Below are 14,469 nucleotides of genomic sequence, written 5' to 3'. Positions count from 1 at the left end.
TAAACTTATTCCCTTCTCTTCTCTGCCACTGCACTGAGAATGGACAGATAAACCAGGTGCTATCATTTTATCCTGTTTACGCACCTGTGATAGCTTAGTTTATATTTTTCCCTTTGCAATGAAACTGATGTCCACCAAATACTAGGTATTCTTACAGAGCTGGGAAATCCCTCCTCTTCCTGTTCTTACTCCTGTAGCCTCATTCTCCCCAGTGTTTACCTTCTTCCCCTGGCTGTCTCTTACCAGCATCATGGGCTGCCAGCGCCTGCAGCATCTTGCCCGCACTCCGACGGATCTGAGGCTCAGGGTTGCACAACATGTGCATGAGCAGGTCTAGGGCGCCTGTCTCCCTGAAGACACCAGTGAGGGGCCCGATGCTGGCGTAGGCGCTGAGCACGTGGATGGTGTGGAGCACAGCGGCCGTGAGGCTCGAGGTCCCACCTTCTGCCAGCTGCCTGGCAGCCCTGCGCACCAGCGCCCGCACATCAGCCTCCATCTCTCCCATTGCCACATCATCCAGGCCTCCCGGATCTCGGGGAAAGCTTCCGGAACCCCCAGCTGTTTCATGCTGAGGTCCCTTAGGTAATGCCCGCTCACCTAACAACATGGGGCAGTTGGCGTAGACCTCGGGGGCTGACAGCCACATGAGGATGTGCTCTGCCTTGCCCTCTTCCACATCCACTCTTCCCACTTCCTCACACTTCAGGACACTCCATCGGATCAGGTATTCAGGACGCCCATCATGCCCAGGCCGCTGTCGAAGAAGTTCTTCAGGATATGCTTGCAGCCGGGGCCCCAAGGGCACCATGAGGTCCCCAGGGCGCCGTTCCCCCACCATCCTGACTTCCTGGGACACACAAGGAGAAAGACAGAGGCTGTGTTGGAAAGGGAAAAGGCTACGTGAAGGGGGTGGAATCTTGAGGCGTACACAGGGTGGGTGGTGATTGGTAGGTTGTGTGGAATTTAGAGGCCAAAGAGAAAAGGCCAAGAATAGGATGGAATGAATAACTTGAACACACTTTGGGATTTATAAGAGAAGGAGAATGGAGTGAAAAACGGCAATAGAAGGAAATGAAAAGATTTAAGAAATAGAAGAAATTACAAAAGAGGATGAGAAGAATAAAAGGCAAGGTAACAAGAAGAGTTGACAGTTAATCAGGACAATTTGGGCAGAACAGTAGGGTGGCTGAGGGGTACAGATCAGGACTTAGAAGGATGACACGGGTGAGCAAGTAGGACAGCAGCCTGTGAGACAGTGGGGCCAGAACAAGCCAGGAAAGTCAGGATGGGGAAGTGGCAGGACAGGGAGTATAAATGACAGGGTAAAACTGGACTGTGGATATAAAAGGGTGGGCCACGGCAGACACAGAGAACAGAGATGAAAGGAGGCCCCCACGTGCAGATGGCTGGATGGGAAAGGGGTATGAGAATATTGTGAAAGGGGGAGGGGACTAGGGGGCCAAGTAAAATCATGGGAGAAAAAAACCAGGTCCCACCCTGCACTTATGCAATAGGTACGGTGAGGCTCTAAGTCAGGTAGTTATAGACAGAGGTAGTAATCATGGAGTTGAAGGCTAGGGAATGAGGTCAGGAGACAGTAGAGATTCTAGAGAGGCAATATATCAACAGTACAGATTCAGAGTCAGATAAATGGGACTCTGAATTCTGGCTCTTTCACTTATTGTGTGCATGCTTTTGGACAAATTACTTAACTTCTACGCTTCAGTCCCCTCCTCTGAAAGATGGTAATAATATTCATACCCAACTCAAGAAGTTGTTGTAAAAACTAAAATCACTACATAAAGCATTTAGAACAGCCTCTAACATACAGTGAGCGCTTAGTAAACAGAATTTAATGTTATTATTCTTAGAGGAGAAGGTAGGATCAGTCCCCAGATAAACGGAACGCTGTTAAGCCAGAAAGGATTATAAATACGTGTGGGGTGATGGCTATGCTAGTGGTCAGGGAACACTATGAAGCAGTGGGGGACAACAGGGAATGATGAGGATAAGAACGGAGGATAAACCAAGATGAAGAAATGGTGATCAGGGCAGGGGTCATGTTGGGGTACAGGGATAGAAGATGAGAATAGAAGGCGTGAAGAGGAGGGGAAACATGGGATGTGGACCTCGATGGGGGTAGGGGTCCAGTTAGCATGGGGGGCAGGACAGGGAGGTAACCAGAGATGTGCGATGGACAACTGATGAGCAGAGTGAAGTAACACCATCGGAAAGGCCTAAATGGCGGGAGAGGGAGGGCTTAGAACAGGAGCAATAAACTGAGGTGTGGAGTCGAGGTCTGGATGCGGGGATGAGACAGCAGGTAGGCGTAGGTGGCAAGATCAGGCCCGAGCTTGCAGGCCCAGGGGCCGTAGAGGAGGCCCGTATCGCCACAGGAACGGGCTTGGGGGGCGGGGTGAGGATGGAGAGGCGCGGTCGCAGGAGGCTGACTGGTCCGAACGAATCTCAGCAAGACCTGGCTCCTGTCGTCAGCCCCACGGAGAGTGGGCAAGGGACCGGGGAGGGAACGAGACAGGGACCGGGTCGTCGCAGAACTCTCCTCTCACCTCCCACCGCCCGGCTCGGCCCTGCTGGGACACAGCGCTGGTCCTGCCGTCCCGGCCCCGCCGTCCTGGTCCCTCCGTCCTGGCCCCGCCGTCCTGGTCCCTCCGTCCTGACCCCGCCGTCCTGGCCCCGCCTCCTCAGCAGCTCCCTTCCGGGTCACGTCGCGAGTGCACGCAATGCCAGGGCGGCTACGGGTCCCACCGCGGCCCACAGCCGAGCGCGGCAGCAGCGCAGCGCGCAAGCGGAGCATGCGTAGTAGTCGGGGGCTGCTGCGTTGGGGCGAGCGGCCGGGGGAGGGGTGAGTGGGCGGTTGCCCGCGGAGCCCGGGGTAGTGGTCACGTTGCTCCTTTCTCAGCAGCCGTAGGCAGCCCTTTCCATCCAATATCAACTTTGAAGCCCTCCCTCCCCTTCACTAGGTCTGCCTTCCTCATCCCCCACTGAAACTCACACTCCCACCCTAGGGCTTTCCTCTTATGTTGCACTAGGTCACGTGGCCCTGAGTTTCCCAAACCCGATGCTTTGGATTGGTTGCGTCACTTTTCCTATTAATTAAAATTGCTCCTCTCTGTGTTGACCTAAGCACCTAGCACAGCTGGGGCCAAAGATAAATGTCCGAGCCCCCCCGGAAATGTTCCTCAAGTATAATCCTAGAATTTCAACAGCCCAAAGCACCCCTTAGCATTTCATCAAACAGGCTTGCTTCTCAGAGCAGCAACTTTTGGGGTTTGATTCATGTTCACGCCTCCCTCCCTCCAATATGGGAAAACAAAGGCAAAGACCCCACAGTCTGTGCACAAAAATGATACATTTATTGAAAGAGTATTTTTTCTTAATACAAAAGAAAGCTCTGTACATAGGACTGTGACCATGTCCACTATTCCTGGGTCAGCATCCCAGGGAAGTAGAAACCACTAACATACACACCCCACATTCACACACACACATTCACTCAGGCACACACACACACACCCCAGAGCCACCAAGGAAGGGAAACACCAAGGGTCGCTGCACATATAAATGCCACCTCATCCCTGACGCACACATGTTCTCCCAAGGCCACGCTCACACAACACACATTATAAGCACTTTGCCTGATTCACTCACTGGGTCTGTCTTTTGTGGGAAGGAGAGGAGGAATTCATCAAGGTCTCCTCCCCTGGGTGAGAGGGGGGAGTGAGTGAGTGATGGTGGAGTGAAAACAAGAGCAGAGAAAAGGGGCTGGGCAGTTACAGACCTGAGTCCCAAGCTCCCCCACTCTCTAGCCCCTGATTTGCCATGCCCCAATCTTGTAAGCCACCCATAAGCCCCCAGCTACCTCCAGGAGAAAGCCAGAAAGATGACTTCCATCTTGGCACTCCAAACTGGGGCAAGACAGCAACGGGGGTTAGAGGTTCGGAGGTTCTCAAACATGTCGGCAAATCACCCCCTTGATAACTAGGCTGTGCGTAAAAATTTCCCCCACCCCTTCACCTAATCACAGAAGCAGGCTTGTTCCTACTGAAGGCAGTCCTAAGGGGTTAATAAAACTCCACTCCACCGCTGCCCTGTTCTGAAAAAGCTCCCTTTCTGGATACAGGTGGTAAAGGTAGGCTCTGACACAGGGTAAAAGACCCTCCCCCTATGTTGGCCCACCCTCAAGGTCTACCCCAAAGCAGGTAGAGGGGGTGGGGCACGGCCCCTGTACAAATTACATAAATACTGAGGTTACACTTAGAAAAATAAAGTCATTTTCTTCAAGGCTTTTTGTCTTAATTTTAAAAAGTTACAGTAGCTGCTCACTCCCTGGGAGAGCTGCCATTTCTGGCTCCCCTATCCCCACACTCAGCCCAAAAGCTGCTCCCATTTCTTCTGCCCCCCCATTCCTGCCTTCCGCCCCCTCCCAGACCCCACCCTGCTCACTGCAACTTGGGCCCCAGGCAGCTGCAGGCCTGGGGGCACACAAGGCTGCAATGCCCATGCGTGTGGCACAAATGAAGTCGGTTGCCTCTGACACCCTCCCACCCCCATCCCCACATTTGGTCTCCCTTTTCCCTCTCCCTAGCAACAGCCCTGAAGGACAAAAAGAGACCCAGAGCTGTGGGTCACCCTCCCCACCCCGTTGGGGCATGGCCTGAGGGCCCCTCCCCGGGGTTTCTCCTGGAAACAACCCAGGACCGGGTGATCCCAGCATCTCCCCCATACACTGGCGGGCCCCAAGCTCATGGGGCAGCTCTGTCCCCAGAAGCCCAGCCAGCTCCAGGGAGCCCCAGGGCTCCCCAGGGAAGGGGAGCTCGGGCAGGGAGGGGGACGAGAAAAACGCCATAAAAAAAAGTTAAATATTTTAAAAATATATATTTATAGATTTGTTTTCACTTCGTCTCCTCAAATAAAAAGTTCAAAATCAACTTTAAGTAAAGCAGCTGGGAGGACGGGGGGGAAGACAGGGGGAGAGGGAACACCGGTGGTTCCCTCCAACCCAGTAGCCCCCGGAGTTCCGAGGGGAGCAGCTGGGCAGGGCAGGTCACCCCAGGAATCTGCTCCGTGCACAGGCCCCGCTACTCAGGAGCTGCAGGGGCCACAGGCACGGGCAAGTCTTGAGGGAAGAAGCCCCATCTCCCCAGCTGGCTCCCTGAGGGGCAGGGTTAGGGCTCTTTTGACCCAGCCTGTGGCAGACGCAGAGCTGACGTGCGGTCAGCAAGGAGGCTGGGGAGAGGACCCCGACTGCTTCCTCAGGGGGACACAGTGCCTCGTCCCACAGAGACCTGTGTGTGGGAGGGGGAGCACGGTCCCATTGGGTAAGCTAATACTCATGGCAAACACGGAGCCAAGCTGGCAAGGGGAGTCTGAGGAGGCAGGACAGCCCCACCATCAACAGAGATGGGAGGTGGAGCTAGAAGGAGGGGAGGGTGAGGGAGGATGGGGTGGAGGGCAGGCTGGCCCATTTCTTTGGCTGGAGTGAGAGGGCTCAGTCCTGTGGCTGCCCACTGCTCCTCCCCGCCTCCCTCCTGCGGCCCGTCAACATGTGTGTAAAGAAAACGTGAAAAGGCAACAATAAATAAGTGGTGCCGTCCCTTGGGCCATCTGTCCAGGGCGGCAGCGGATCAGTCACTCTTGGTGCTGTGGGCGGCATCCAGGTTCACCACCTGTAATTCGGTGAGGTTGCTGCTGCTCCCGGCCTGCTGCCCTATCACAGCCATCTGGAGGGAAGGGGATGTGTGAGGAGGACGCAGGGGGCTGGAACTGACCAGTCAGCTCAGGCTGCCCCCTGCTCACCTGCCTGCCTGCCCACCACACAGGCCTGACCAGGAAAATGAATAGGCCTCTCGGCTAAGGATCTTGGCTTGGACCACCCAGTAATGGAATCCCTGAGATCAAGATAAAGGGGCTGGCTGACTGGGGTGAAAGGTGCCCCCACCTACCTGGTGAAGCTGAACTGCAGAAACAGGGATCTGCACTGTCCCAGATGGCGCTGTCAGGAACACCTGGGGGACGCCACCTGCATTAAAAAGCCACAGGAGAAACTCAAATCACTTGCTCAAGAGAAACTTCTAGATCTTGGAGGTGTGGTGATAAATGCACAAGTGACTGGGTGAGTCTCAGATGTAAGTGCCCAAAGGTAAGTGTCCAAATGTGTCTAAGTATGTATGTGGGTGTGGGTGTTCAAGTGTGCATGAGTGTCCAAGTGGACAGCCTGGGTGCTGGAGTATGTGTGCAAGCATCTGTAAGTGTGTGTAAATGTGTAGGTATATGTGTGAGCACCTGGTTTGGGTATGTGTGAGTGTGTGCATCTGAGTTGGGGGAGGCATTTGAGTGTGTGTGTGTGTGTGTGTGTGTGTGTGTGTGTAAGGGAGGAAATGGCCCTCCTTTCGGCAGCCCTGCCCCCCCAAAACTCACCTTGCTCCTGGACCTGGCTGTGGGACACCTGCATGGTGGATGGTGCCTGGGAGAAGGCATTGAGCACGGTGAGGCTGCCATCAGCCAGGCCCGAGGTGGGTGCATACATCACTGCATGGGGGCTGGGGTACATCATGTGGCCTCCCACAGTTGTGGGCACAGATGACGTCATGATGGTGGCGGGCAACGTCACTGGCAAACACAAACACCCGTCAGGGAGGTCGGCACTCGTCCATATTAACATCCCCCATCCCACCCCCGGGAACCCCAGGCCTCCGGAGCCCTCTTGCCATTTCCCAGGTCAAAAGCTAGATAAAACTTATTCCTCGGTTCCCTGTCATCAACTAAGAATATCCTTATTTTTTCTTGAACACAACCACACCAACCTTTAAGTGTATCCTATCACATCGTTCTATTCCATTATCTATCTGCTCTGTTCCAAGACCCCAAAGCCCTGGGAAAAGCAAAGATTACAATGACTGACCCAACCCAAGGAAACTCAGATACTCTTCTTTTAGAGAGCTCGCTCATCCCATTTTTCACTTGTTCTCACTCCTCTTCCCTCTTCCTCAACATGTGGCTAACAGATTCAGCTTTTAAATAAGCACTTCTCCAATGTTAACGTGCATACAGTCACCGGGGGAACTTGTTAAAAGTGTGGATTCTGATTCAGTAAGTTTGGGGTGAGGCTAAAGAGTCTGCATTTCTATCAAGCTCCCAGGTGATGCTGTGATACTGGTCCTCTTTCCACAGACCAAACTTCGTGTAACAAGGTTGCAAATAACTTAAAGTACTTAAAAGTACTTTTATTTTGAAAGTGTCTCGTCATTTCTGAAATGACTAGAGACACAGAGGGGAATTATGGTTACTCAAAACCTAGAACACCCTCCCACAAGGAGACAACTACTCTAGAAGTCCTTCCTGGTAATTGAGCAAACATGTCTTTGGGCAAGTAACTTCTCCTTTCTGGGCCTCAGGCTTCTCACCTAAGTAAGGAGTGTAGCTTCAATGGTCCCTAATTTCTTCCTGAAATCCACAGCCCTACTGCAGGGCAGGAGTCAAAACCCAACCATCCTCACCTGACTTTCTCATAAGGATTAGGGTAAGGGTTAACCCAAAAGCCTCAGTCTCCACATTAAGAAATTCTCTGACCTTAGTTATGGGATGGATACTGCTGGGCACCTGCTGCTAGGCCTCATGAAGGAGGCAGAGCAGGGAGGTGACAGAGCTTCGAGCTATACCTGTCCCGCTGGAGGAGGTCTGCGTGAGGTCTGTGCTGCTGTCGCGAGAGGGAGACGCTTGCTGTGGGGCCTGGTGCACCTGAATGGCCTGCACTGGGACCTGCTGGGCCACTGCCCCACCTATGAGACACAGAGACTTACTCGTGCTCTGTCCTACCCAGCCACCACCTGCACCAAGCACCCTCAAACACCCCCAGGCCCAAGGTCTGGCATTCTATCCCCGACTCCCATCACTATCTTTCCTGGGAGCCAAAGAGGCCCTTCATGACCAGAATCTTGTCTCCAGGGGCTTCCACACTCTGCTTGCCCTTCCCTCCTCCTCCTGCCCTAGGCCCTGACTCTACCCTCTTCAGGTGACACAGGAGCAGGCACTGACCCATCAAGGACATGATCTGCCTTCCAGTCAAGGTAAGGAAGTGGTAGAATGTCTGCTGTCCTTGTGGCAATGGAGGCACAGGGCTGGCTTGCTAGACAAGGCCAGAGCATATGGCTGAAACTTACTGACAAGGATAGTTCAAGTCCCAGTGGGGAGGGACCCAGTGCCTACCAATGGGACATAAGAGGCTTCTCTCAGGCTCTGGCCCCTGTTCACCCTCCTCCTGAGTGAGGAAAGTCATTCTCCTTGTGTCAGCCCTAAACCCACTCTTAGCATGCTCAGTTTGCCCCTTGTGACTCACCAGGCATCAGGGTGAAGCTGGTAGGCAGCTGCATGAGGCCCCCAGAGGAAACAGGGCCACTGCCTGTACTCTTCAGCACAGTCCCGTTGGCACTGCTGACAGCACTGGGGCTGACGCTAGCAGACACTGGTGCCAGGTAGTTGGTGATGGGAAAGGAGGGGCCGCTGCTGACTTGCATGGTGGTAGAGGTGCTGGGTGCTGTCTGGATGGTGGAGGTGGTACCCGGCAGGTTGGTGACAGTAAAGGCCGGTTTCAGTGTATCCTACACCCAGAGTAAAGATGGAGTGGTGAGCCTCTACCAGACCCTGTCCCTTCAAGAAACTGTGGATTGACAGCCCAGAATGGAAGCAGTGTGCTTGCGTTCAAATCCCAAGTCCACCATTTACCTGCAGCCTGACTCTTAGACAAGTTATTGAGCTGCTGAGCTTTTCTCTTTAGTCTTCTGTCTGTAAAAGAAGGATAATACCTACCCCATAGGTGTTGTGAAGATTAAAGAGGTTAACATATGTAAAACACTTAGAATAGTGCCTGGCTCATAGAAAAAGCAGTATTTGCTGCTCTTATAATGATGACAATGATAATGTCACCTGAGGTCTGTTCCCAGCTCTGGCAATGATATCCTGTGTGACCCTTGGAAAACCTCTTCTTTCTGAGCCTCAGTTTTCTTCTTCTGTAAACATGAGGGGGCTGGGCTACTATGTCATCCTTAAAAGGGTCCTTCCAGATCTGAATTGCCAGGCTTCTGAGACAGGGACCGACAGTTTTTCAGGGAATTTAGGGTTTGAGAGCGATCTTGGGGGTTTGGCAAGGAAGCACCAAAAGAATTTATTCATTCAGCAAAATTTCATGGGAATAAATTAGCCCTACTGCTAAAAGAGTGGGGAGCCTAGAGCACTGACTCGCCCCTCAGGGAGGCTTTGTTCTTAGAAGAGGAAGGAGGAAGCCACGAGCTGAGAACCAGGCCCAGAGAACTGAGGGGGCTCCGATACTGGAGCTGGGTCAGCGCGGGATGTTTGCTAAGCAGTAGAGCTTGAAGCCCCTGATTGGCGAAGGCGTTGCTAAGGCAAACAGTGCTGCTTCCTCCGATTGGCCAGTTAGTGAAGGGCCACACAGAAGGTGGAGCTCCCCAGAGCAGCAAGGGAGGAAGCTCCGCCCCCTCTCCTTACCGGGAAAAGGAAGGGGGAGGCGTAACCACGGCTGGCTGGCATCCCTAGCAGCCGGGCGAATACACTCCCTAACGTGCGCAGACCCGGACATCCTGAAGAGGCAGGCGGCTGGCTAGTAAGGTAGTCTCCAGCCTAGTCAGCCAGCCTGCCTGCTGACAGTGCTGGCTTCCCAGGACCCTGGAAACCATGAGCACTCCCTTCCTACTCCCCGGCCACCCAGCCGGCCAGGAGGGCAGGGCTAAACGACGCCCCCGCCCCCAGCAGGGAGACAGCTGGCGGGAGGAATGCAAGGGCCCTGCCAGGCAGGCGGGCTGCAGGCGGGAGGCCGGCGTGGAGCCGGAGCCGGCCTTATATGGGCACGGAGGCCGCCCGCTTATCTAGCCTGTCAGGATAGAGAGGATGGACACCTGTATCCTAAGATGCGGGGCACTAACCCGGCTCCACTCCACATCAGTAGGCACCTATCCACCTGTCCTGGGCGAGGGAGAGAGACCCCTTCCCCTCTCTGCCGGTCAAGTCCCTCCCCTTCCTTCCCCTCAGACAGGGGACCCAAACACACCTTGGTCTCCCCACTGCTGTCGGACTCCGACACCTGGTAGGTGAGATCTGTTTCTTCAAAGCCCGTGGCACTCATTCTCTGGTCTGTGGTGGGGTCTGAGCGGGGTGGAGAGTCTGGCGAGTTGAGGCAGGTCTGAATCAGTGCCTTGCCAGTCTCACTGGTGATCATGGGCTGCAGTTTGCGGGTGGCAAAGGTATACACATGGCCTGTCTCACTGGCCACCAGCAACAGCACCTGTGTCCCTGTCAGCGTGGACAGCTCATAGGCCTGGGGGTAGGGGGGGGAGATGGGTAGGTCAGCAAAACTTTTAATCTCTACCTTCCTTGGGTAGTGGGAAAGAGAGGGAAGTACACAGTGATCTCAAGCCCCCACTCCCATAATTACCTTCCTCTCCAGTGACTCTATAGGGGTCTTATCTGAAGGATATCTGAAGGTGAGCTGAAGAGTAGAAAAACCCATGCTTCTCTTTTGAGGAACAGCCTCACTGACCTGCAGATACCCCAAGCAAATAGCCACAGCTCCCGGTGACAGAACATATAACACCTCAGCAGACATGGAGGGGCCCAGGTAGCTGCTCCTCACTACAGCTTGGTGCCCAGAGCCTCACAAAGAGATGGCTCCCACTACGTCTTCACTGTCACAGGGACCAGGATGAAATCGCTACTACACTGGAAGCCACATAGATATTAGGGATAAGGGGCCACCTAAGCTCTAAAATGTCCCATGTTTCTTCCCAGAAACTGCACAGGCACTAACCTGTTGCCATTTTGTCCTGCTCTATAATACTCTGCTCCCCCTTTTCTCTTTCTTTGTCTTGATTCAACAGTGTCTGGAATGAGGGGAGATGGCAGCTAGATTAGCAGCTACTACCCTGCCATAAACCCAGGAAGGGGACCTTCACAGACCTTCAAGGATGGCCCCATAGGTAGCATCCTCACTCCCAACAAAGTTCCACAACCCACTGGAAGCAGCCTTGGTTTCTATATGGGATAAATATAAACACCGGCCAATGTTCCCAGAGTTCTAGCTTCTTGTTTCCCAGTTCCTCTGCTTTCACCCCTTCCCATATCTTCTATACTCCAAGACAACTCCTTTCCTCATCCTTTTCACTGGATAATCAGCTAGAAGAGGAGGCATTTCTAGGTACCTCTGCAAACCTTCTCCCCAAACTCCATGCACAGATTTTCCCCTAGGGCTGGAAATCCCACTTGTTCCAAGGGCAAATGGTTCTGAAGCCTGTCCTGCAGGGAGTATGCCAGCTTCCAGTGGATGCACGGAAGACACATGGCCATCTCAGGACTTGGTTTCTGATGCTCAGGGCAGCATCAGTTCTCCTGCCCTGCTCCTTTACCTGGGGCTCTTAAGCCCCATTCGGTCATCAGCCCTGCCCATCCTTCCAGCCTGCACTACTCTAGTGATGCCCACCTTCCTCCCACACATGTTCGCTCATTGTTGTTATGCAGCTCCAACCTCCTCACCCCCATACCTTCTCTTCTCCCTGCTTTTCCGGCGCCTTCCCCCCAACACCAGAGCGCACTGGACCTACTGACCCCCGGGTCTCCTTAACCACCTCCCGGGCAGCCCCGCAGCCTCCCATTACCACTCCTCACTCCTCCGCTCTACGAGGGCCTCGTTCCTCTCTGGCGCCCGTCACTCCCACCTCGGCGCCTTTCCTCTCTTTTCCGGACGTTCCCGGCATCTCCCCTCTACCCACATTTCCCTGGCGGCCCCTCCCCTTTCACCCTCCTGGGGCAACAGCCATCCCCTCCCACACACCTCCTGCGGACTCGCCGCCTCTCACCTCCGCCTCGGCTCTGCCTCCTTCCCGGGCTCCCCTTGCGCGTCCCCACCCTCCCGGTCTCCCGTGGCCAGCCAGCCTCCCGGCCCGGTACCTTCTTCATGATGCCCGTCTTCCTCTTGCTGAAGGTCGTGTAGCGCCGCAGCTTGTTGTCGATGAACTCCATCTTGATCTTCACGCGGCCCCGAGTCTTCTTACCCGGCTTGGCGCCGCTCACTGCGCCGCTCACCGGCCCGTAGCCCCCAGTGGCCGCCGCCGCCGCCTCGGGCCCACCGACCACCACGCCGAGCTCCATCTCGCTCAGGCTCCGCTTCAGGCCGCGCCGCTCCGCGCCCAGCTCCTCCTCCTCGCCCGACTCCGAGTCACCCTCGCTGCCGCTGTAAAGGGCCCCCGCGGTGGGCGCCGGGGTGGTTGTCGCTGCTGCTGCAGCCTCCCGCTCAAGGCGGCCCGGGCCGAGCCCCGCGCCGTTCCCGGGGACCCGGCCCCCGTTAGCCCCGCGAGTCCCGCCGCTGCCTCCACCGCCTGGCCGCCCCGTCGGGGTCCGGTTCAGGCTGCCCCCCAGGGCCGAGCCCCGGCCCAGCGCCGCCGCGGCCCCAGCTTGGCTCGGTAACATGGCGCTCAAAGTAGGAGGGCGGACGGGCAGTCAGCGAGGAATCGGTGCCGCCGCCGCCGCCATCGGCTTCCCGGCTCAACCCGGCGCTCCCGCTGCTGCTTAGTGCCGCCGCTATCGCTGCCGCCGCTGCCGCTGCGAACCCGGGGCCCCTGCACGCCCGGGCCGACCTGGGCCCTCACTTTCCTGCCCCTGTGGCCCGGGTTGCCCCAGGCCGCGCGGAGCGCCCCCTGTCCGTACTCTAGGGCGGCGCGCCCGGCGGCCGTCAGCGTCCCCCGGGGGGCAGGGGCTGCTGGCCGCGGCCGAGACGGCGGGTGGAGGGGGCCGGGACCACGCGCTGGTGGCGAGGGATCCCCCGACCCTTCCCCCCATATAAAGAGATACAATGTTTCCTTTTATGGCGAGGCCGCTCCTTATATGGTGAGCCCCTGCACCCCCGCCCCATTGGTCCGCGGTTCCAGCACCTCCGCTCCCCATTGGCCCACAGGGAGCGCTTATTTGCATAGACATACCGAACTCGCTGCTGTCATCACGCGTCAGACGGCAACTCCGAAAGGGGAGGAGCCGACTCCTCTTAAAGGAACAGAAGAGGAGATACGACTCCGCCCCCCTGACCAGAGAATGGTAGAGAATTGGGAGGGACCTGCGGTAGAGGAAGCCTGGAAGAGCCCTGGAGCGCAGTCTTGCGGAGGAGAGGGAGCGGTACTGGGAACCCGGAGCTGGAAGGGCTGGAAGCTAACACTGGGATAGTCCCTGAGTGGATTGTGCGGATTGCAGTAAATGATTTGCAGCCCAAATTCCCAGGGACTGCAGGGGTTAGAGCATTTCCCCACGCCTTCCCGAGGGAGTCAAAGTTACTGACGGAGCAAAGGGGGCTTGTGTCCCCGCTGTCTACACTCTTCGCCCTGCGGCCTCTCTGCTCCACCGCTTCCCCTCCCCCCCCACCACTTCCTTTCCCTTTCCCTCTCTTTTCAAGGCGACGACACTTTCCCACCAGGCCGGCTCCCCGGTACTCATTCATCATTCTCTATACTGGTTTTGGGGGGGGGGCGGGGATCTTTGGCAGACGTGCATCTGGAAAAGACCGGGGGAGACAGTCGGCCTCCCGGTCCCCAATGGGGGCAGGGAGGAGAGATGATGATCTGTAAAGACTTCCAGCTGCGGCCTGGGCTGGGGGAGGGGGTGGTCGCGGGGATAAAGCCCACCCCTCAACCAGTGCAAAGGCCTGGGAAAAAGTGTAGCCGGACAGAAAGTTCAAGCAAGCAAGTGCATGCGTCACACACACACACACACGCGCGCGCGCGCGCGCCCTTCTTTTGAAAGCCAAGAGAAGCCCATAGGAGGAAAAAAAAAAAGTGGAGTGCTGCAAAACCCAGGTTCAGGGTCTGGGTCTGGCTCTTAGCTCCAAGGCAGTGAAAATAGCTTGAGCTTTACTATTACAGAAATTATTAAAATCTGGAAGCTGCCTCTTCCCAGCCCTGTGCCTGGAAACAAGTTTTTGACCTCTCCAAACTCCACATTACTCATTGTCGGTATGAGGTCCTCAAAAAGATTAGATGAGATATAAAGTTCAGTGGTGGTGTAAGTGGTTAGGGAGTTAATCACCTTGTCCCTAGGATAAACAGCCTCTTGTGTTTAAGGGGATGGCAGAGGGTGATGATTCCTGCCTTAAAAATTGTTATGAAGATTAAATAAAGCAGTCAGTTGTGAATAAAGTGGTAGTGATAGTGAAATCAATTTAGTATACTGCAACCAGCATTTAAATTAATAAAGTAATGGCTCTCAAAAAAAAGAGACAAGAGTAAATATTGTTGCATAAAACTTTTCTTTGCATTATTTTTAGTTTGAACCGTAAAAAATTGCCATTTTATAGGTCAAGAGGGTAGGATACTGTGTTTCATATGATTCAGTGTGTGTATACTGGATGACAACGTCAAATGCATTTCTTGCTGTGAATCGCAATCCAAAGACTGAAAAATA

General features: G+C 55.0%; 2 protein-coding genes across 2 annotated transcripts in view; both read right to left on the bottom strand.

Moving 5' to 3' along the window:
* CUL9 (cullin 9) overlaps positions 1-838 on the bottom strand; it is a 36,199-nt gene extending 35,361 nt beyond the window's left edge. The window contains exon 1 of the mRNA XM_065885871.1: positions 244-838. Coding sequence (XP_065741943.1) covers positions 244-838 — 595 coding nt within the window. The remainder of the gene's footprint in view (positions 1-243) is intronic.
* Positions 839-4,551: 3,713 nt separating this feature from the next.
* Positions 4,552-12,492, bottom strand: SRF (serum response factor). The gene is made up of 7 exons (XM_065886093.1): positions 11,974-12,492; positions 10,082-10,348; positions 8,357-8,618; positions 7,680-7,799; positions 6,439-6,630; positions 5,964-6,040; positions 4,552-5,741 (listed from the first exon to the last, which is right to left on the bottom strand). Exons 1-7 carry the CDS (start codon positions 12,490-12,492, stop codon positions 5,646-5,648), a joined length of 1,533 nt encoding a protein of 510 aa, XP_065742165.1. The 3' UTR covers positions 4,552-5,645.
* Between the last annotated feature and the right edge of the window lie 1,977 nt (positions 12,493-14,469).

Source organism: Phocoena phocoena, chromosome 10 (genome assembly GCF_963924675.1).
Source record: "Phocoena phocoena chromosome 10, mPhoPho1.1, whole genome shotgun sequence".
Taxonomy (NCBI): domain Eukaryota; kingdom Metazoa; phylum Chordata; class Mammalia; order Artiodactyla; family Phocoenidae; genus Phocoena; species Phocoena phocoena.
This window is presented reverse-complemented; position numbering and strand designations above follow the sequence as displayed.